The 23,105-nt window shown below is 41.3% G+C and overlaps 1 protein-coding gene across 3 annotated transcripts; it reads left to right on the top strand.

Moving 5' to 3' along the window:
- Nucleotides 1-1,003: 1,003 nt before the first annotated feature.
- On the top strand, nt 1,004-22,558 carry LOC121510683 (protein quaking-B-like). Of its 3 annotated transcripts, none has more exons than XM_041788844.1 (6): nt 1,004-1,435; nt 13,400-13,536; nt 15,047-15,163; nt 16,110-16,253; nt 17,848-17,935; nt 19,650-22,558. In XM_041788844.1, exons 1-6 carry the CDS (start codon nt 1,294-1,296, stop codon nt 20,054-20,056), a joined length of 1,035 nt encoding a protein of 344 aa, XP_041644778.1. In that variant the 5' UTR covers nt 1,004-1,293; the 3' UTR covers nt 20,057-22,558. The 3 variants fall into 3 exon arrangements, with proteins under 3 accessions (XP_041644778.1, XP_041644779.1, XP_041644780.1); XM_041788846.1 differs by having other exon boundaries at nt 1,301-1,435; nt 13,407-13,536; XM_041788845.1 differs by lacking the exon at nt 16,110-16,253.
- Nucleotides 22,559-23,105: the final 547 nt, after the last annotated feature.

Below are 23,105 nucleotides of genomic sequence, written 5' to 3'. Positions count from 1 at the left end.
GGGCATTTTTATCATTTATCAGATTGTATTCATAAGTTTTTTTGAGTAAATTATTGAGCATATTGATTAGATAGAGGTATCATAAAAGTGTGTATCAAATTTGTGACAACAGGTGTTAAGGGGTTAATCTAACAACAGTAAAAATATTGCTCAATGCAGGATAATTATAGTTAAAAATAATTTGAATTAAGCTGATATTTGTAAAACAATGCAACATTCTTTGCTTGGCTGTCTGGCTAAGGGGGGGGCAATGGGTAATTGTCTTTCACAGTGCCAAAATTTTCTAGCTACGCCCCTGGTCACCTCAGTAACATCTGCTGTGTAAGAGCAGTCAGATTCCCCTTTCACGGTGGATCTCTTCTCCTATCCCCGCTCACACCTTTCCTTGACCCCGTGCCGTTACTAATCGAGGTAAAGAACACACCCATGGAGTCTGTCTCTGTCCGACCTGGCTTTGGAAGGTTACAAACAAGTGAAGTATTTGCTGCACGGTGGTGAAGTGGTAGGCGCTTTGGCCTCACAGCTCGAAGGTTCTTTGTTCAGATCCCTGATTGGAAGGACACGGCTCTTTGGTGTGGAGGTTTCATGTTGTCCCTGTGGCTCTCACTGGATCCTGCCACAGTCCAACTTCAACACCTGTTAGGCTGGTTGGTGACACTGAAGGAGGAGAACATTCATACCTGTTTGTCTCTGTAGCCATAGAAACGGATGAACTAGAATATAGAAAAGAAAGATGTAGATGAGTTTTCTGTATTTGAGCCTTTAATTTTTAACGTGCCGTAACAGACGTCAGAAAATTTCACTGTAGTTCATTCAAAGAAAACTTTATTCGTTAACAGCTGTGGACACTGAGACAATCTACATTTGTTTGTCTGATTTGAAGCTTTACCCTTAGACAGATCTTTCATTGTTAATGCTGTATTGTTGTTTAGGCTCCCCCTTCTCCCGTCCCCACACACCAACCATCCGTCTCAGTGTGAGTTTGTCGCTGTGACAGACTGAATTAGAGACCAGAGGAACAGAAACGGAGCAGTGTGGGGCTCCGGAGAGTCGGGGGACCATTGGAGCAGCAGAAGGGACAAAAGCTGTAGTTCTGTCAGATTCTCCTCTGATCCGGATGGTTCTACCCCCAGGAGTCAGTTTGGACGTCTGTGCTTTTGAACTTGTGGAATTAAAACAACAGGAGTCAGAGAACAGCTCTGGGATCAGCTCTAGATTTCTCTTCATGCTCTGTACCCAAACAGGAGGCCCTCAGTGATCAGGGCCTTATTGTGTGTGTTTTATTGTTGGACCATGGTGGAGGAGATGGAGGGGCAGGACAAAACTAAACCTGGTCCAGATTACCTGATGCAGCTGATGAATGACAAGAAGCTCATGAACAGTCTGCCAAATATCTGTGGGATCTTTCAGCACCTGGAGAGACTCCTGGACGAGGGTGAGACCTGAGCTCTCTGTTTATAGGCCTGTCTGTGTGTCTGTGTGTGTGTGTCTGTCGGTGTGTGTGGGGGTGTGTCTGTCTGTGTGTCTGTCTGTGTGTGTCTGTCTTTACAGGAAACAAGTAAATACATGCAGTTGTCTTTAAGAAACTGTGGGTGACTGAGCACTCTTCAGTTAAAGTGGGCAACAAAGTGAAGTTTTATGTCTGTAGCCTACTTTTATTTTTTTTAAAGTACAGATGCTGATTTGAGGCAAACGTGATGTTTATGCTCAGGTACAAAAAAGTACTTTAAGTACTTTACAATAAGGACTTCTATGATGAATTTTAGAGACTTCTAATTGATTTGCATCCTTTTTTTTATACTTTTCATTGTATCATCGCTCTATAGAACTATTGTGTATTTTTACCTCTGCCAAGGAGGTTATATGATCGGGTCTGTTTGTACGATTGTTAGCAACATAACTCAAAAAGTTGTTGACGGATTTTGATGAAATTTTCAGGAAATGTCAGAAATGGCATAAGGAAGACCTGATTAGATTTTGGGAGTGATCCGGATCACCGTCTGGATCCAGGAATTTTTTAAAGGATTCTTTACTATTGGGAGACAGGGCTTATGGCAGAGCTCTGCGCTGTTACCACTTTACACCAGAAGATGGCGGACATGAGTAACTTCAATCCCAGAATCATTTTGGCTGTGTTTCCATTCAAAGTTTTGGAGTTTATAGAGTTTGAAAGACGCACACCCAGTCGAGGAGACGAGTCGGAGCGTAACAGAGAGAAAGACAGCGAATTGTAGCAAGAATACTCACAATGCTGGGAGGAATAGAGGAATATTCACCCTCTGCCATGACTTCCTGTAGCAAAGCAAAGCCACTGCTTTGCCTCATGGTGTTTCCACGCCACCGGGAAGGGAGTAATCAACGAATGCCATGGTGGGGGGCACATGGGGACGGATCCAGAAATTTTTGAAAGGATTTTTCACTATTTGGAGATAGGGCTAATGGCTGAGGTCTGTGCTCTCCGAGTGCTTTGCTAGTCATTGTTTGTTTTTTAATCCTTACCTTCATTGACTTTCCCAGTAAAAGTGTAGACTTTGTATTACATCTAAGAATAATTCACTGGTTGTTGGGAGGGTGAACATTTTATTGTGCAGTATTGTAACATTTTAGTTACAGCATCTATAATGTCAACTGAGGAAAGGAGTCAGACCTACAAGGGCCCAGCCCCCCTGCATAAAAATAAATAAATAAATAAATAAATAGAAAAGAGGAAATGGAGCCGAACACGATGGTAGCACTGCTGTTGATACATTTTTACAGAAAGCACAGTTAGCAGACAAATTAAATGTTTGAATTCAGTCATAAGTCTGTCTGAGCTGAGAGACTTCATTCTTTATTATACTAAACTCAACTCTGCTCCAACAAAGAGCCAAACTGCTGAAATATCCTTTTGCAAGAGCCACAATTTTAGTGGTGAAAAATGGGTTAAAGTGGCAATAAAAATAAGTTAAAAGTGGCAAAAGTGGGCAAAAAGGGGAAAAATAGGCATAAAATGGCCAAAAACTGGGTGAGAATGGGCAAAAATGAGGAGGAAAAAAGGGAAAAGTGGCAAAAAATGGGTCAGAAGTGACAAAAAAAGAGTTAGAGGTGGCATAAAATGGTCAAAAAGTGTCAAAAACGTTGCACAAAATGATTGAGAAGTGACTCAAAAGGGCCAAAAATCAGCAAGAGTGGAAAACTGTCAAAAAGTAACATTTAGTGGCAAAAGGCAGCCAAAGTGGGCAAAAAGTGGCAAAAAAAAAAAAAAAAAGGCCGGGACGGGGCAAAAACTGCAAATAGCAGTAATCAGGATAAAAGTGGCAAAAAGGGGTGAACAGGGGCAAAAACTGTTTGTAAATTGGCAAAAATGGGGAGAAAAAGTTATCATAAAGGGCAGAAAGAGGCAATCATGGGTTAGAAGTGAAAAAAATTAGTTATAGGTGGGAAAATGGGTAAAAAAGCAGCAAAGACTGGCAAAATGTCAAAAAAAAAGGGGACGCAGGTGGCTGAGTGGTTAGGACGCGCCTCATGTACACGGAAGGCCCGGGTTCGAATCTGGCCTGAGGCCTGTCGCCACATGTCTATCCCCAGAGTCGTCCCTGTTTCTGACCCAATCCACTATCCTTCTCTATCAAATAAAGGCACAAAAATGCCCCCCCCCCAAAAAAAAGTCAAAAAAAGTGGCAAAAATAACCAAATGGTAGCAAAAAAATTGTAAATGGCAAAAACTGGTTAAAAGTGGCAAAGAGAAGTGGCAAAAATGGGCTAAAAGCAAAAGGAAATATGCAGACTAAAAATAAATGGTTGACAACTAAGTTTGACAATTAAAGCCTACAGTATAAGGTGTGGGAAACAAACTGTTGAAGTGACTTGCAATGGATAGTTTCTGACATCAAAGTTTCCTTTTTCAAAGGAATAATATTTCAAAATAGAACACAAAAGAGCCACAAATCATCACGACAAAGCCACATGTGGCTCTAGAGCCACGTGTTGAGTACCACTGGAATAACACCTCAAACTTCACACAGGGAACCACCAGTCCTGGGCCCTCTGGGAGGGACAACGTCATTGTTAAATAGTATTTTTAAAGTCTTCAAATCGCATTTTATTTTTTCCACTTCGTTATTGAACAATCACCCTCCACACATTCATTGCATTCTGTTTTGAAATTCTTGAATCACCATTTTTAAAAAAGTAGATGCCATTTCCTGTATTCTAGTGCATTTTAACACCATATTAGCACCAGATAATCCAAACTGGTCCTGTGAGATATAGTTCTGGCTCAATATAGATCAAAAAAGGGCCCAACATAAAAGTCATTGCAGCAATGTTTCATAGTATTTCTTGGTCCTAATGGTCTTCTGGAGTTTAGTGTTTTCTACACCCAGGAGGGCAGTTTAGTGTGTTTTGCCAACCAGAAGGGCACTTTAGCACACATTTAGGCTCCCAAGAGGGCACTTTAGCGCGTGTTTTTCAACAGTTGGGCCACGAAGGCGGGACCCCCCCCCCCCCCCACACACACACACACACACACCACTGATTGCTATTTTGATTGCAAATTTGCAATACCATGTATCACCGCCATTATTTGTGATGCAATTTTGAAGGGGGACCTTAGCCAAGCATGTATCCGTAGGGCACTTAAAAGACACACTTACAGTATGATTTTTTTATTGCTCTAAAGCAGAAAGAAATTAATTAAAAATGTCTGTGGGTGTTGATATGAATATAAACTTGGGATTAGCATGTTAGATATGAGAAATTGCATCTCTGGAGCGCCACTCCAATGTGCTTTGTTGGGGATATGCTGCCGGTCTGTGTTCAGTGTCAGTGCTGCCAAACCACATCAATACCCACTGATCAGAAATCTCCAAACAGGAAGTCAAAAGTTTAGAGTATCAGGTATTTCAAATGATGCCACGATTAGAACTGGAGGGGAAAAAAAACTGGAAAACTGGAAAAAAAATTATCAGTCTAACCATATACACTGCATTCCACATTATTATGCAAATGATATTTTTCTCTGATTTTCCTAAATATTAATGCAAATGACAGTCAGAATATTTTTCAAGTCATCAGCCATTAGAGCATAATTCAAATGCTTTTGAACAAACTTCATAATGACAAAAATTATTTTTTTAAAAATAAAAACCTCAAAATGCACTGTTCCACATTATTAAGCACAACAGCTTTTTAAAACATTTTATAGGTTGTAAAGAACTGAAAATGGTCATTTGTAGAAATTGCAGCATCAGGGGGTCATATTTACTGAAATCAAAGCTATTTCAATCAAAAACATCTTAACAGGCCAAGGTCCATGTTAACATAGGAGCCCTTCTTTGATATCACCTTCACTATTCTTGCATCCATTGAACTTGTGAGTTTTTGGAGAGTTTCTGCTTGAATTGTTTTTGCAGGATGTCAGAATATCCTCCCAGAGCTGCTGTTTTGATGTGAACTGCCTCCCACCCTCATAGATCTTTAGCTTGAAGATGCTCCAAAGGTCCTCAGTAGGATTGAGGTCAGGGGAGGATGGGGGCCACACCATGAGTTTCTCTCCTTTTATGCCCATAGCAGCCAATGACACAGAGGGATTCTTTGCAGCATGAGATGGTGCATTGTCATGCTTGATGAAATTTTTGCTACAGAAGGCACGATTCTCTTTTTGTACCATGGAAGAAAGTGGTCAGTCAGAAACTCTATATACTTTGCCGAGGTCATTTTCACACCTTCAGGGACCCTAAAGGGGCCTATCAGCTCTCTCCTCATGATTCCGGCCCAAACATGACTGCACCCCCTCCTTGCTGACGTCCCGGCCTCACTGGGACATGGTGGCCATCCACCAACCATCCACTACTCCTCCATCTGGACCATCCAGGGTTGCATGGCACTCATCAGTAAACAAGACTGCTTGAAAATGAGTCTTCATGTATTTCTGGGCCCACTGCAACCGTTTCTGCTTGTGAGCATTGGTTAGGGGGGGCTGAATAGTAGGTTTATGCATGACTGCAAGCCTCTGGAGGATCCTACACCTTGAGGCTGGTGGGACTCCAGAGGCACCAGCAGCTTCAAATACCTGTTTGCTGCTTTGTAATGACATTTTAGCATCTGCTCTCTTAATCTGATGGATTTGTCCGTCAGAAACCTTCCTCATTATGTCTTTATCTGCACAAACCCGTCTGTGCTCTGAATCAGCCACAGATTTCTTCAAAGTACGATGATCATGCTTAATTTTTCCTGAAATATCGAATGTTTTCATTCCTTGTCCAAGGCATTACACTATTTGACACTTTTCAGCAGCAGAGATCCTTTTTCTTTCCCATATTGCTGAAACCTGTGGCCTGCTTAATAATGTGGAACATGTGGAAAAGTGCATTTTGAGGTTTTTATTTAAAAAAAAAAAAAAAGTTATCATTATGAAGTGTGTTCAAAAACATTTGAATTATACTAACTGTTGATGACTTGAAAAATATTATGACTGTCATTTGCATTGATATTTAGAAAATCACAGAAAAACGTCATTTTCATAATAATGTGGAACATGGTGTAAAGTAGGGGTCAAAATGTTTCCTAGGGGTCCATCTTTTGCATGGTTTCCACCAATTTCTATACACTGCACAAAAAATGAAAATGCATAAAATTTGATGTTGGTGGTAACTGATGACTTGTGACCATATTTGATAATAATAAAAAAAATCACTTAGCATTTTTAATATGGAAAATATCTCATTCTGCCGAGTTGAAAATTGAACAAACTGGCATTTAAAGAGTTAAAACATATAAAATCATGACAATGACTGAAGATTTGCTATGTCATGATCAGAACTGGAAGTGTTAACAAAAAAAAAAAAAAAAAAAAAATCATGAATTTTAGCATTTAAAGATGTGCAGAAAATGTCCCTTAAAGGTAGACGATGCGATTTTTTTTCCACTAGGTGTCGTAGGAGAGCAAAGCCTTGAAAATGTAAACAAAGAGGAGTTTTTGACACACCTCTGCCACTTTGAAGCCTCCCCCTTTAGCCACTTTAGCTTCTGTTGATCCTAAACACCGATCATATACAAGTTTATATGTAACGTTTAAGGCAACCTTTACTGCTAATGTCTTTTTTCAGCTGCAGTAAACCATTTCACGAGCTCTTCTTATCCTGGCTGGTTATGTTATAGCATCAATTAAACATGAAAACATCAGCTTCAGACAAGACTTGGGTGATTTGAGATAAACATATTTTGAGACACTACCTGATTTGAGTAGAGCTACCTCCGTCTGCAGCCTCCATTTATTAGCAGCAGGCTAACATTAGCACACCTAGCTTCCATTCATTTTACCCCACATTTATTTCAGCCGTGCTATCACACTCAGCTTAAATGTCCAACCATAAGAATATTGCTGTGTCAATAAATCAACACTGGATAAACGTTGAGACAATGTGCACGATGAATGAAAAGATGTACCCTACTTATGCATCCACGAGAAGCAAAGCCAATTCTGAGTCATGTGAGAGCTTTTCAGCATCGCGTAGGGCTCGCCACCAAGAAAAGCAAGTCTGATATTAACTCTAGTTTTCTAGTTTTGTCAGAGGGTTTCCTAGATAAATGTCGAGGCTTTTTAGGTGGAGGGGAAGCCGGTGGCAGGCCTTCGGTCGGCCGCTTCGGACTGGAGTCTGCCATTTACACTCCTCTCAGCTGTTTGGCTGAAACATTTACCTGCAGCAGCACTGCTGCCCCTGGGGGTGCTTCTAGGAGGAGAGGGGCGTGTGCCAGAGGAGAAGGTCACTGCCCCAATCCGGTCCGGACAGAGTTATAAACATCCCATATAAACAAAACTACAGGGTACCGAAGTTTTAGTTCAGTGTGTTGATACTGTACTCAGAAAAACATTTACATAGCATATGTTTGATTTTTATTACATTTAAGTGTAAAATGTCGGATATTCTACCTTTAAGGATAGATGTGTGTAGTCGTTTAAAGGGATGCCTAAAAGGGTTAAATGAAGGAGAACAGTCACTTATCCAGTCAGAATAATTCATCCCTGCTGTTGCTAGGCAGGACAATGGCTTACATTCAGCTCTGTGATTGTGCCCTCTACAAAATAAAGTAATGGTGCGTTACAGTTAATCTCGGATCTCGGAATCCACCCTGAACTTTAAAACTCGGAACAACTTCAGTCACCAACTCAAAGTTTCTGGAACGTGTTTAGCTCAGGTGTGACGTCATTCCTCGCTTCCTTCTCACTCCGCATGAATACCCTCCTTACTGAGAGGCATCTGGCTGCAGCCCTCGGGCAAACCTCTACGCTGGGGCGTTCGGTTGGAGACCTCTACGCTGGGGTGAAACCTCTACGCTGGGGCGAAACCTCTCGGCTGGGGCGTGACGTATATTGCTCGAGCCGGCGGACCTCCCCGCTGGGGCGTGATGTATATTGCCCGACCCTATGCTAGGGCAAGCCCCAGTGTAGGCGGCTATGCTAATGTGTTATAAGCACAGTGTTGCAGTCATGCTAACAACAGCTAGGTCATGCTAACAACAGCTAACACGCTTCACACCCAAGCGTAGACGTCATGCCCCAGCAAAGAGGTTTCGTCCCACCGTAGAGGTCTCCAGCCGAACGCCTTAGCGTAGAGGTTTGCTCGAGGGCTGCAGCCAGACCCTGTTGTCCTTACTTGTTCCCAGCGGCATGGGCGTAACACTGGGGGAAGAGGGTACTGATTACCTGGGCCCACAGTAGGGAGGGGCCCCTTTGAAAGCCTGCAATGAAAAGTGTGTTTTTGTTTAGTTTTTTCTGAGTAATTGTTGAATCAAAAGCATCTAAATTCATTGGTCAACAGACTGAAATTTGTATCAAACAGAGTGAAATAAAATACTGGGGGGGTCCCTGCTCCTTCCCCAAAAATGTCCAAACGCTACAGTCCAGCGCTGTGAAACAATGAAAATACATTTTATTTAACCATGGTGAAAATATTGCTCATAAATCTGGAAATTACTGTTCAAAAAAACATCTAAATATGTAGATATTTGTAAAAATGACACATTTGTTGCTTGGCTAGCCGGTTAAGGGGAGCCCTGCATAATATTCTTTCTGAAGGCCCAAAATCCCTCGCCACATTCTTGCCCAGTGGTGTAGTGCGGGGTAGACACAGACATACGGAGTATACACACTCCTGAGGGCATTGGTTCCCATTCTGGGGTCTAGGATGGGCGAGAGGCTTTGTCTGCTCTGAGGCTGCCGAAATTATATTTGCAAACATTGACTAAAACAATGACAAAGCAGTTATTAAGTAGTGCATAAAAAATATCTGATTAAAAAAACATGCATAGGCCTTTTCAGAGTTTTATCAGTGAAACGATTCAAAGCTATGTTGATTTTTGGCGTCAGTGTGCCACTTTTTCTTCTCTTGGGGGGGTCCTGGGGGTGCTCCACTTTTCTTGGGTACATGTAGGGAGGGCTCCAAGGACAAATGGTTGGGAAACACTGCCTTAGAGTGTACCCATTTCTAAATTCTCACTGATGCACAACATTCAATAGTATGCTGCATTATTTCCTACTATAGGATGGAGAAGAACTCGCTTTACTTTACCTCAAAACTGGCTAGTCCTCATCATTGTCTTTGTTGATTCATTGATGCAAATCTAACTCATGGCAACACTTTCTTTATAATTCCTTAGTAATCATTACGACTTGAGGTCAAGCAGGAGAATTTCGGTATCATCAACAAATGCAGAAGGCCTGTTTTTAGTTGTACTTGAAATCCAAGAGCAGTCTAACACCGTCCATAAATACTTCCTGGATGGGTCGCTTAAAAATGTGGTGCAAAAATTAAGGGTACATGCACTCCTGCAGGCACCACTACAGCGCTGCTTATTCCTGTGTAATGCTGCTGTCCATTTACTCCAGCAGTTGGGTTTCAGAGTTTGGGATGACATCACACTGGAGTTGAATGTGGTCCAGATACTATGAGTTGGTCACCCGGGGTAGAAGACGCTCAGAGAGTCAGAGTAGGAGTTCCAAGTTCAGGGGGCACCACTGTTGACGTATCAGCCTGGAACTACATTTATGAGGGGATGAATGTGAATGACAGTAAAATGGACCAATCACATCTCTCCTCTTAGTGGTGGGGTGTTTGTTATCCTTGACTTTGTGAGTACTTCCGCCCACTGTCTCCCAATTAAGGACAAAGCAGCAAATTTATATCAGTGGCATTTAATGTTGAAGAAAATTTGAGGTTTGTCTTTAAAGGAAGAAATATATGAGAGATCAATTTGGAACAGAAAACAGGGGCTTGTGAGAGACATAACTGCAAGAATTACAATTCAAACCAGTGCTGGGCTTTAGATTCTAGTAACATGATCATCAAAGGGGAAGTTTCATCTGTGAGGCTGTCATACTGACTTATTTTATTCTAGCGCTGCTGCTTTCAGTGATTTCTAAAAACCAGAACTGTTGCTTAATCAGTAATTATTTAATCAGTGATCATTATGTGCTTTAATTCTGCATAATGGCTGTTTTTATATTTACAGGTAAATTCAGACTCTTTTTAAATAAGTGACTGTTGTTCCAGTTCAGAAGTTTTATTTATGAACAATTTTGCAGATTTCTGGTGCAGGACTTAAAACGCCACGGTCGCTGTCCATGGTCCTGAAGTATCCGTCTCTTTCCTGGCTGTGTGATGTCATGATGTGTCCGACATGACATGCTGTTGGTCTTGTGCAGCAGGGAGAAGAGTGCAGCTGTCATTGCTTTACTCCACAGTCTGTTAGCAGGATATTCTGATCAAGAGAAAAAGTGTTTGAGTTAAAGGATGCTGTTTCTTGTTTCTGTCTCTGTGGTCACGCTGATTTTTCTCATTTCTTTGCCAAGGCTGGACTTACAATGGCAGGAAAAAGTATGTGAACCCTTTGAGATGATTTGCTTTTCTGCATTAATTGGTCATCAAACGTGATCTGATCTGCTTCTTAGTAACAAGTATAGACAAATACATTGTGCTTAATCTAATACTACAAAAATAATTATAATATTACGTGTCTTTATTGAACACAGCCATTAAACATTTACAAAAAAAGTACACTATAATGCCAAAAGTATTCACTCACCTGCCTTGACTCACATATGAACTTAAGTGACATCCCATTCTTAATCCATAGCGTTTAATATGACGTCGGTCCACCCTTTGCAGCTATAACAGCTTCAACTCTTCTGGGAAGGATTTCCACAAGGTTTAGGAGTGTGTTTATGGGAATTTTTGACCATTCTTCCAGAAGCACATTTGTGAGGTCACACACTGATGTTGGACGAGAAGGCCTGGCTCTCAGTCTCCACTCTAGTTCATCTCAAAGGTGTTCTATGGGGTTGAGGTCAGGACTCTGTACAGGCCAGTCAAGTTGATCCACACCAAACTCTCTCATCCATGTCTTTATGGACCTTGCTTTGTGCACTGGTGTACAGTCATGTTGGAACAGGAAGGGGCCATCCCCAAACTGTTTCCACAAAGTTGGGAGCATGGAATTGTCCAAAATCTCTTGGTATGCTGAAGCACTCAGAGTTCCTTTGACTGGAACTAAGGGGCCAAGCCCAGCTCCTGAAAAACAAGCCCACACCATAATCCCCCCTCCACCAAACTCTACACTTAGCACAATGCAGTCAGACAAGTACCGTTCTCCTGGCAACCACCAAACCCAGACTCGTCCATCAGATTGCCAGATGGAGAAGCATGATTCGTCATTCCAGAGAACACGTCTCCACTGCTCTAGAGTCCAGTGGCGGCGTGCTTTACACCACTGCATCCCACGCTTTGCATTGCACTTGGTGATGTATGGCTTGGATGCAGCTGCTCGGCCATGGAAACCCATTCCATGAGGCTCTCTACCACTGTTCTTGAGCTAATCTGAAGGCCACATGAAGTTTGGAGGTCTGTAGCCATTGACTCTTCAGAAAGTTGGCGACCTCAGCATCTGCTGACCCTGCTCCGTCATTTTAGGCGGTCTATCACTTGGTGGCTGAGTTGCTGTCGTTCCCAATGGCTTTCACTTTGTTATGCTACCACTGACAGCTAACTGTGGAATATTTAGGAGCCAGGAAATTTCACCACTGGACTTGTTGCACAGGTGGCATCCTATCACAGTACCACGGTGGAATTCACAGAGCTCCTGAGAGCGAGCCATTCTTTCACAAATGTTTGTAGAAACAGTCTGCATGTCTAGGTGCTTGAGTTTATACACCTGTGGACATGGAAGTGACTGGAACACATGATTTCCATTATTTGGATGGGTGAGTGAATACTTTTGGCAATGTAGTGTAAGTGAACCTTTAGGCTAATGACTCTAAAAGAGCTAACTGGAGTCAGGAGTTAGCACTCCTGAAGTGATCTGAGCTATTGTGATTTAAACACTTAAACTTTTTGAGGTAACTCTTCACAAGAAGCACCTGATGTGAACCATGTCTCTCAAAAAAAAAAAAAGGCCTCAGTATAAAGTATACAGTATAAAACAGTATAAAGCTGTAAGGGCTTACAAAGCCATCCAATTTAGCCTGAGTTACATTTGGACCGGGGCAGATTGTATTTGAACTCCTCCACCGTGCACAGTGATGTTTCTTTATTCCCTATTATTGATATCAGCACGCCGTCTCTCTCTCGTTTCACTCTGCAGGAGGAATTTATAATTTATAGCCAACTAGTTCTAGTATCAGAGATTGATGTTTTTCCCCTGCGTACACCACAAAGAGGGACAAGCATAATCTTATTTTTTATTTTACAAGCTGGTTATTTTAACTGCGTCTGATTTTGGAGCTCTTGATGTTGATTTTGTAATGTGAAAATGTAAAACAACATCTCTTCTCACCAATACTGCTGCTCAGACAAGCTGAAATGTAAACAGTTTCCATCCCAACTTGTTTTTTGTGAGTGTTTTTTTTTTTTTAATTCAAAAGTGGGTTGTGCCAGGACCGTCCTAACCCTAACAGTTCCACGATCCATGAATCATAATATTAGCATTAACATTTCTTCATACTTCCTGTTTTGGGAGGCGTGTGCAGGTAGTCTGCAGCCATCAGACAACAGAGTAAAAGTGTGTAGAGGCCACAGTATCATGTTTTCATCTTATTTATTCAGGTAGCAAATTCTGGTTAAGTCCTGGTTCTGATTATTGAAGTATAATAATGTAAAGAAGCACACTCATTGAGCCTTGAAGTTTGTTTACAGGAAGCTCCTGAGATGTCAGTGACACTGTTAACTACGTGGCATATTTGCTTCATTATCAATGTTTTAGATCAGCTCTTTGAAAATCTACATACTGCAAATCACAGATCAATGTCTGACCTACGGCAGAAACCACTAATGTGTGATTATTTATGTACATTAAAAGTTGTGTTTTAAAAAGCTGTGTGCAAACACATGTGACGTGTAAGCTGTAATTCTGTGGTGTGTCCTAGAGATCAGCCGTGTGAGGAAAGACATGTACATCGACACTCTGAGCGTTTCTGGGAAGATTAACAATCTACCAGAGGCCGTGGGTCCAAACGTTCACCTGCAGGAGAAACTGTACGTCCCCACGAAGGAGCATCCTGATGTGAGTGCGGTTAATGCTGCTGTGAAGGGGTGATGGTAGACTGTTATGAGTCGAGTTAGAAGATGAAAAATGTTGACATTCAAAAACTGGTGACATTTCTTTTCTGTGTGAAAAATCTGTCTGTCAAAATTAATGAAAAAGTGAAAGAGCAAGCAGAGATGATTGGTTCTGTGTGCAGAAGTTTGGCAGAGAGAGCACAAGCTGTCAGGTAGGTTGAGTTTCCTGCCAGCAGACGCTCGCCGTCATGCTACTCCCCAGGTCTGGCTCCAGGGTGTCCCTATTCTGGGTGCGTTCACAAGTTTAGACCAAATGTCATTAGTTTTTATTGACTTAAACCAGAGTAAAATGTATCTTTGACAAGTTAATACTGTATAAACCTAATCAGTTTTTTCATCTGTTTTAAATGACTGCCAAAATAAACCCTGATGCAAAAAATGAAAATTAAACCACTGAATGATGAGATCATCCAATTTGGTCATTGATTGGCCAGATACAGTGTCTGTCATCAGGCAGATCCATCTTGCAAAGCAAAGCTCCAACCTGAAACATTTGTTCCAGGTCTGTTAATGGATCTGGCCATTCAGTTTTATTGAAGAGAACCAGGCGGTAGCTGCAGGCCTTTAGTCGTGTTACAAGCCAGTGATGGCTGCTGCCGCTGTAGCTTTAGCGTAGCCACAGTTTTATCAGAACAAGACCAGATTTATTTATTCAAAGAAGAGCACAGAACAGCACTGAATACTTTTCTTGTTTTTGCTCTTCTCTCAGTGGCTTCAGCGTTAGTTTGAGAAAGTCCCTGCTGAGGTAGGGCTGGTATGTAATGTTGGTGGAGTGATTAGCTTGGATGTAGCCAAAGCTACAGTTTTATCACAACTAACCAGCATCAGTTTATTTAGAAAACAGCAAAGAACCACACTGAAAGCTTTTCTTGGAGGAAAAGCTGCTCTTCTTTTGACAAGCTTCAGTATGTTTGTTTCACTATCTATAGTTAGCAAACATAGCAGCTACTGCAGCGAGCTGTGCATGTCGCTCTGACTGGCCTGTAATGTACGAGACAGAAAGTTTTTCAGACCACCCTCTGAAGTTTTTTTATGTTCTGCCCTTCTTAAACACTTTCAGTCGGCTCTTGTCTAGCTGGATGTGATAAATCTCATTCAGTGGATTTGTGAAACAATCTGGCATTTTTAATTTCATCAAAACAAGCAACTAGGTCTAGGATAAATCTCATCAACTCTGCAGAAATTACGCAGTTTTGAAAGTAAGCATAAGTGTTTCAGGTAAGCCAGGAGGAGTCAGAGAGGAGCGGCATGTTAGGTTGAAAGAAGGGCGATGAGGGCAGTCGGCATGAATAAAGGGATCAGAGAGAGAGACTGCATGGAGCAGGCAGGAGGGAGGACGTGATGGCTGTGTCTATGATTGATACTGCAGGGAGAAGGCAGTTTAATTGGAAGTAGGAGTTTTCAGCTTGGTCTGCTGGTGTTTTTACAAAGTGTGACCTCTACCTCTCTTTCAGTTTAACTTTGTAGGGAGGATTCTGGGTCCTCGGGGTCTGACTGCAAAGCAGCTTGAGACGGACACAGGATGTAAGATCATGGTGAGAGGGAGGGGCTCCATGAGAGACAGGAAGAAGGTAAGACTCACAAAACACTCTCTGTAGCCTTCACTGTTGTGCTTTTCTCTGCAGCTGTAACTTTAAAAACTGCTCTTTGAGAGGCTTTACAGATTTTCCTGTTAGAAAATGCTGCTGAAGTTTAACAGATTAGTTTGTTTTCTGTTACTCTAATATCAAAGTGCAACACATTTATGATCAGTGTAATATGATCTATCTGCTGTGTTCATGTGGCTGTGACAAAGATTTAGAAGTTTAGACATTCCTTGCCCCTGCTTGTTCTTCTTTCTTTCTCTTCTTCTTGAAGCAAAAATGATCTACCACTGTTTGGAACTCTTTGGCCCTGTTTACATCTGGCATTAACATCCGTCACACGCAATCTTATACCGGCCGAGACGTCAGAGTCTCCTTCTTTCCGTCGCTTATTTACGTCCTTTCCCCCTTCTTGGTCACTTGTTGGCTTGAAGTAAGGAGTCACTTTATTCTAAGATGATCCAGAAACACAGTTACTTTAGATGCATGTTTATGAAAGAATGAGGGAGAAAAGCTGTTAAAAGACTCTTAGCTTGTATCTAGGTTCCCCTGTATGCTAAATGAATGGGGTGAATTAGCAACTAGCTATGTCCGTAACATCCTTTACGATAAAAAATAAAACAAATAAAGCCAAAGCCATCCTTTCTGCTTATTGGTTGACGGTGCAGCCTTTGAATCATGCCGGTACGTTAAACCACCAAACTAATGTAGATGAAGGCATCACAGACCAACCCTGTTAGTCGGAGCTATTTGATGCCAAATCGTCTTCAGTATGCACTGAGATGCGATCACTCCTAGCATCAAGGGTCACCACTTTATACCCAGCCAGGGTGTTAATGCATGGTGCACACAGGGTCTCAGTCTCCACCTATCATGTGTGTCCTCCTCTACCTTTCTCTTCCTGTCTGCCTTTTCTCTAACCGTCTCTGTGTAGGAAGAGCAGAATCGAGGGAAGCCGAACTGGGAGCATCTGAATGAGGACCTTCATGTCCTCATCACAGTGGATGATGCACAGAATCGTGCTGAAGTCAAACTCAAACGAGGCGTGGAGGAGGTCAACAAGCTGCTGGTTCCTGCTGTTAGTCACCTGATCTATCACCATCTAACTTTATCTGTTCATTCTCTTTCCTCCATCAGCATTCTGCTTTCCTGCTCTCTCACCTGGCAGCGTAATATCATTTAGCCATGACTAAGATTTTTGTTTGGGACACATGATGCTAGGAGGGGGAATGATGTAACTCCAAGAGATCAGTATCCCTGCCAGTAAATGACCCACTGGTCTGCACTCTGACTGCATTACTGCGGGGAAATTACCGCGGCTGAGAGGGGCAGACGCCCTAAAATGGGAGTCGGTATGTATAGTCATGGTGGCAGTGTAGTCAGACCTTGGACACATTTCTTTTAAACAAAGAAAGGGGCCAAACTGAAAGTTTCTCTTAGCAGAGATATTTTTGCTGATGGGGATGGGATGGGCCCTGGAATGTCACGCCCCCCTCTTCAAACAGCGTGGTAGCGTTAGCCTGTATGAAGCCTGATTTTTGCTTCTGCATCGCATTGACAGCGTAGCTACACGTAGCCTTCTGCGTCGATGCGGACCCATACGCCGTAGCCTGACGCGCACCTCCAAAAAATCCTAACTATGCCTCACGGCGACGCGGGCCGCAAGGGCTGTGATTGGTCCGCTCAAAACGCCATTTCTGGCAGTTGCAGCCGTTCTCAGCCTCGACTCGTTTAGTGGTCGTACAGACCACCTCTGGAAACGTCTTCCCTGTCGCCTGCGCTTCAACTATGAGCTCCAACTCCAAACACACCTGCTCCACCTCGTTTCTGTGACTGGAAGATGAAGCATAAATCAGGCTTAAGTCAGCTTAGCACTGGAGCCGTACATGTCTGCTACCTTATTTTGTCTCATCACTCTGATTGGCCCGTCACAAATGTGACAGACAGAACATTCATCCAGTCACCTTCTGTGATATTTTGTAAAGTCCTGCCCTTCCCAAAGGCTTATGTTGGAGGTTTTCCAGACAGACTGTTTCATATATCAATACTATAAAAATAAAACAGTCTATCCGGTGTGTCAGCTTATCCCAGGACTATTTTGGCCTTAACTTCATTTAACAGAGAAAAAGTTGGAGCCGCAAAGTCCTTTCTATATCCAGTGAGTGGTTCACAGAGAGGCTTAAACCAACTGAACATGGACCTTTTACTAACAGGCTATCATCAAATATTTAAACACAAGTTACTTTAACTATGTAAACCATGTGGAGAGTATTTTAATTTTGATCATTGGCCTTGTAGAAAAACATCCATTCACAGACGCACTCTGAGCCTGCTGTCGCTGACATTGTCACCCATCTTGTCACTGATGACTCCATTCATTCCGACTGACTGAGTAACAGGACAGCCAGGGGAATAACCATTTAACCATAAACTCATATGAGGCTTCTTAAGAAGTAACAACAATGCTCTGCTGTATAGAAACCATGTTAATGCCACATATTTACTGATCATGTATTTTTAATTTCAGTCTTAATAGCTTACTTTTCAGCTGTTATATAACCAAGAGTTTTAATGAAAATACTCCTATAAAAATACCTCCAGATTATTCCGTAGATGAGAAATCCTGTAGTAAACTTCAGTAAAAGAAGTTCAGTTTTTTCTGTGGATTTCAGGCAGAAGGGGAGGACAGCCTTAAGAAGATACAACTGATGGAGTTAGCCATCCTGAATGGGACGTACAGAGACGCCAACATCAAACCCTGTAAGAGACAGCCAGTCATGTGTCCTGTGTTTTTATTTATTCATTTTTGTTTACACATCCTTGTATTTCAGACACTTCCTCTTCTGTTGTCTTTCCACTCTGTACGGTTATTCATCATACCTAAAGCCTGCTGCACACATAGACTTACAATTTTTAAAATCGAAATTTTTTTTTTTTTTTTCAGTGTGTGGAAGAACAAACATGGCAACGATTAATCCCTGGTTTTACCATTTATTCTGATAGTTTGTGATGTAGAACAAGAGGATTGACACAGCACACACTAAAAGATTCTGTTCACTGACCCCCAGAGTCTCAGCCTGGTCTCAACTCTCAAAAATCCAAATCATGTGTAATAAAATCTGACTTTAGAGTAACAAGCTAATGTGGCTATCTGTAAACTACCAGTTACTTTCATAGTGGATGGATTTTTGGTCCAGCGCCATCCAGCGTAAGTTTACTAATGGTGTGTTTGAAAGTACAGGTTAGTCCAAAATTACAAATTGTTCTACACATTTGTAGATCTATACACACTTTTGCAGATATGTGCACACCTTTGCAGAAATGTGCACACATTTGCAGATTCGTGCACACATTTGCAGATATGTGCACACACTTATGGATTTGTGAACACATTTGCAGATACGTGCACACAGTTATGAATTTGTGCACACATTTATGGATTTGTGCACACATTTGCAGATTTGTGCACACATTTATGGATTTGTGCACACATTTATGGATTTGTGCACACATTTGCAGATATGTGCACACATTTATGGATTTGTATACACATTTGCAAATCTAAACACATTTGTGGATTGCTGCATATATCTGCAGATTTGTGCACACATTTGCAGATATGTGCACACATTTATGGATTTGTGCACACAGTTATGGATTTGTGCACACATTTATGAATTTGTGCACACATTTGCAGATATGTGCACATATTTATGGATTTGTGCACACATTTATGAATTTGTGCACACATCTGCAGATATGTGCACACATTTATGGATTTGTACACACATTTGCAAATCTAAACACATTTGTGGATTGCTGCATATATTTGCAGATTTGTGCACACATTTGCAGATATGTGCACACATTTATGGATTTGTGCACACATTTGCAGATATGTGCACACATTTATGGATTTGTGCACACATTTGCAGATATGTGCAGACATTTATGGATTTGTGCACACATTTATGGATTTGTGCACACATTTGCAGTATTGTGAAGACATTTATGGATTTGTGCACACATTTGCAGTATTGTGAAGACATTTATGGATTTGTGCACACATTTATGGATTTGTGCACACATTTGCAGATTTGTGCAGACATTTATGGATTTGTGCACACATTTGCAGATATGTGCACACATTTAATGATTTGTGCACACATTTGCAAATCTAAACACATTTGTGGAGTGCTGCATACATTTGCAGATTTGCGCACACATTTACAGGCCTGTGCATGTTTGCAGATTTGTACACACATTTGCAGATTTGTGCACACTTTTGCAGATTTGTGCACACGTTTGCAGATCTGTAGTAACACAATTTTTCTAGTCTTTGTATGCATTAGCAAATAGTTTTGCAAGCATAATAGTTTCATTTGATAGCTTCATACTATAAACACACAACAATCCCTCCTCCTTCTTCTTTAACTGCTGACCCTCCTCCCCTCTCTCCCTGTTTTCTCCTCAGCCTCCCTCGCCCTCTGTCTTGCAGCATCTCCTCAGACTCCTCGTATGCTCTCTGGTCCTACCTCTGTCATGGCTCCATCCACTGGCCTGCGTGCCCCCGCCCCCACAGGCCCTACTCTGATGCCCCTGATTCGTCAGATCCAGACTATCCTGCCCAATGGGACGCCTTACCCAGCTGCTCTGATGCCTGGGGCGGGGCCTGAGTCTGGCTGGATCTACACAACACCTTATGACCACCAGTATGCCTTGGCTGCACCGGCTACCATCTTGGAGTACCCCCTGGACTCAGGTGGTGTTTTGGTGAAGTCGTCCCATCCCTGCTCCTGTGACTGCTCCCCTCAGCCACATCACCACCCCCACAGTCAGTGGAGCCCAGCCCCCACACTGCTCCTCAGACATGCCTCCTGAGAGATGCTAAGTGCTCTGCCATGTTACTCCCACGCACCTTGTTCACAGCCAGGACCAGAGGTGAAGCCCCCTGCTGGACAGAGTGATGACCATAATGACTGTTATAAATGTAAAGAGTTTATCCTTTAATTTATTGTTGGTACATTTATGGGAATGATTATGACTCCCGCTGTTCCCCAGTAGACGAATCCTATGGCTGGTTTGTGGGGACAGCCATATAAGCCCCCATAACTGTGGTGTATGCTGCTGCCTGCTGACTGTGACAGCAGTGAAGATAGTTGTAGATAAAAAAATCAGACAGCAGCTGATAAAGATACCTTAATCAGATTAATCAGATTATCTTACCTGTAGTTAGATTTAAATATTCAACATAATATATTTAGAGTATATTTAATATTGTCCCAGAATTAAAAGGAAAGCTTAACTTTCAGACTCATATCTATGATGAAGTGCTGTGTAAAATAAGGTAATTCTACTCACTAGTTAGCCTAATAAAATAAGAGCATTTAATTATTACAGACAAGCAATGGAAAATACATTCATAACATTTTCTTAGCAAAGACTTTTTTTTGCATGTGATGAATATATTTAGCTCTGGCTTGATAATGCCTGCTACTTTAGCCTAGCACACACTAAAAGAAACTTAATTTTGTAACCAACTGTTTTGAAGTGATAGTGCCAACACGTGTATGATGACAGATTTAACAGTTTTCCTCTTGAAGTGTGCGGTCCACATCGAGATGACCAACACGGCACACCATAAACTAACAACCAGTCTACCCTCTCAAACCTTAAATCTCACATGGTCTTTAGAACAAACAAGCTAACTGAGGCTACATCTCAGGTTCCTGATACATCCTTTGTAAAAGCAGTTTTGATTAAGCTCCATTTGATTAAGCCCATCTTGATGCTTGATGCTTCCTGTTTACTATTTGTCGCCATAGTGTTTCTGTTGTGCTTCCTTCATCCTGTTTTCTTACCATTCAATTCCAGGTAACAATCCTGCTCAGTGTTTTTGGTGTTCCCACTACGCTACAGAATTTATGATCAGAAATATAAAACATGTTTAATGTCTATGATCTCAGATCAGAGTGGCTCCAACCGTCTTCTGGGCAGATCCCTCTCAACGTACTGCACATAAGGCAAAATTGTAATGATATTTTTAGAACCTTCCGATAATCAGGCTTTTGTTGACTTTGGTCAGGAAGGTGAAATCAGGCTGAAAACTGGCTAAATTATCTTGTAGTGTGCAACATACATCATGAGCAAAGCAGAGCGGGGTAGTGCTCCTCACTCCCACAGGAGATGGACCAGTGGAACTGGAAAGATTGACTGCAGACTGGAGATTTTCTCTGGATTGTGCTTTTAGTGCAGACGGCTGCACTGACAGAGTAGGTGGAATTCTGAGGTTACTTTGCAATTCTACAGCAGGCGCTCTGGTCTGTCTCAAACACGTGCCAGAAGTACCGCTCCTTGCTGCTCTGCTCAAGATAGTAGGCCACTGTTCATCTGAGGCTGATACCCAAACATGTCAGTCCTGTTAGAGCAAATCGACTCAAACTGGAAACAGAAACTATAACGTACAGAGCATCCAGTTAGTTTCCAAATACATCACAATGTGCAGACTGCCAACTATAAATCTCATCACATTCACATAGAATATTACATCCAAATTACATCCAATTATTTGGCACAGGCCAAAAGTCATCAGTTGGTCAGAGGGCCTCAGAGGGAAGAAAAAAAAAACTTTTTTTGGCTGAAAACCACAGAATTGTCTATGAAACTTCACATCCAGTCTAGGAAACACAAACCTTTTAACTTCCTAACTACTCACCCGTGGTAGCTCACACAGCGAAGGATGAGTACGTCAGATTTGATGGTTAGGGGGCACAATGAGATGGAGCCTAACTGTTCCTACTCCTACGCCTCTTCATTCACTTCCCATTCTTGCATCATCATCATCATCATCATCATCATCATTACAGTATGGCCGCACTGAATCCGTCCAAGCAGAGATCTGGCAGAGCGTTGCCTCTGTTGCTGCGATGTTTTTGGAATTAAAGAGTCTTTTCTTTAAAAACTGAACTCCTTAAGGCAGGGGTGTCGAACTCAGTCACAGCAGGGGCTGGATTCTGGATTCAGGTCTAACCTGAGGGCCTAACAGGGTCAGGGTTTAACCATAATGTGAAACTCAGCCCTTTTGATAAATGATTTTGAGATTAAAACATTCAACTGTATGAGTTTAAAGGTTCAAAACATGAAATTGAAAGTCAAAATAATGTTTTTAGAAGGTAAATATATGAGATAGAAAGTTGATAACACGATTTTAATGGTCAAAATATGAGATAAATATCAGTCATAAATTTGAAGGATCAAAATGTTACTTAAAATTTAAATCAGGTGTTTACACGATCATAGTATGAGATGAATACCAAAATCATGAGTTTAAAAGGTCAGATATCAGATAAATTCAAAATCACAAGTTTGAAATGTCAAAATGTACCTTTAAATTTCAAATCAGAAAGTTAAAAGGTTAAAATGTGACTTGGAATTTAAAATTGTGAATCTAAAAGGTTTAAAAGATCAAAATGTGAGATTAAAAGTCAAATTTATAAGTTTAAAAGTTCAAAATGAAATTTAAAGTAAAAATAATGTTTTTAAAAGGACAAATATGAGATAAAAAGTTGATAACGTGATTTTTAATGTTCAAAATATGAGGAAAATTACAAAATCATGAGTTTAAAAACTCAAAATATGACTTAAAATTTAAAAATGTGAATCTAAAAAGTCAAACTGCACTGAAATTCAAAATCATGAGTTTTAAAGGTTGAAATATGAGATCAGTTTCAAAATTATGAGTTTAAAAGGTCAAAACATGACTTAAAATTTCACATTTTAAATCTAAAGGGTCAAAAAAAGATAAAAAGTCAAAATTATGAGATGTAAAGGTCACAATATGAAATAGAAGGTGAATTCCATAACTTAAAGTCATAATTGTGAGATGCAAAATTGAAAATGTCAAATGAAAACAAATTTCAAGTTTGCTTTT

Source organism: Cheilinus undulatus, linkage group 6 (assembly GCF_018320785.1).
Source record: "Cheilinus undulatus linkage group 6, ASM1832078v1, whole genome shotgun sequence".
Lineage (NCBI taxonomy): Eukaryota > Metazoa > Chordata > Actinopteri > Labriformes > Labridae > Cheilinus > Cheilinus undulatus.
The sequence above is the reverse complement of the archived record's forward strand: the minus strand, read 5'-3'. Positions and strand labels throughout refer to the sequence as shown.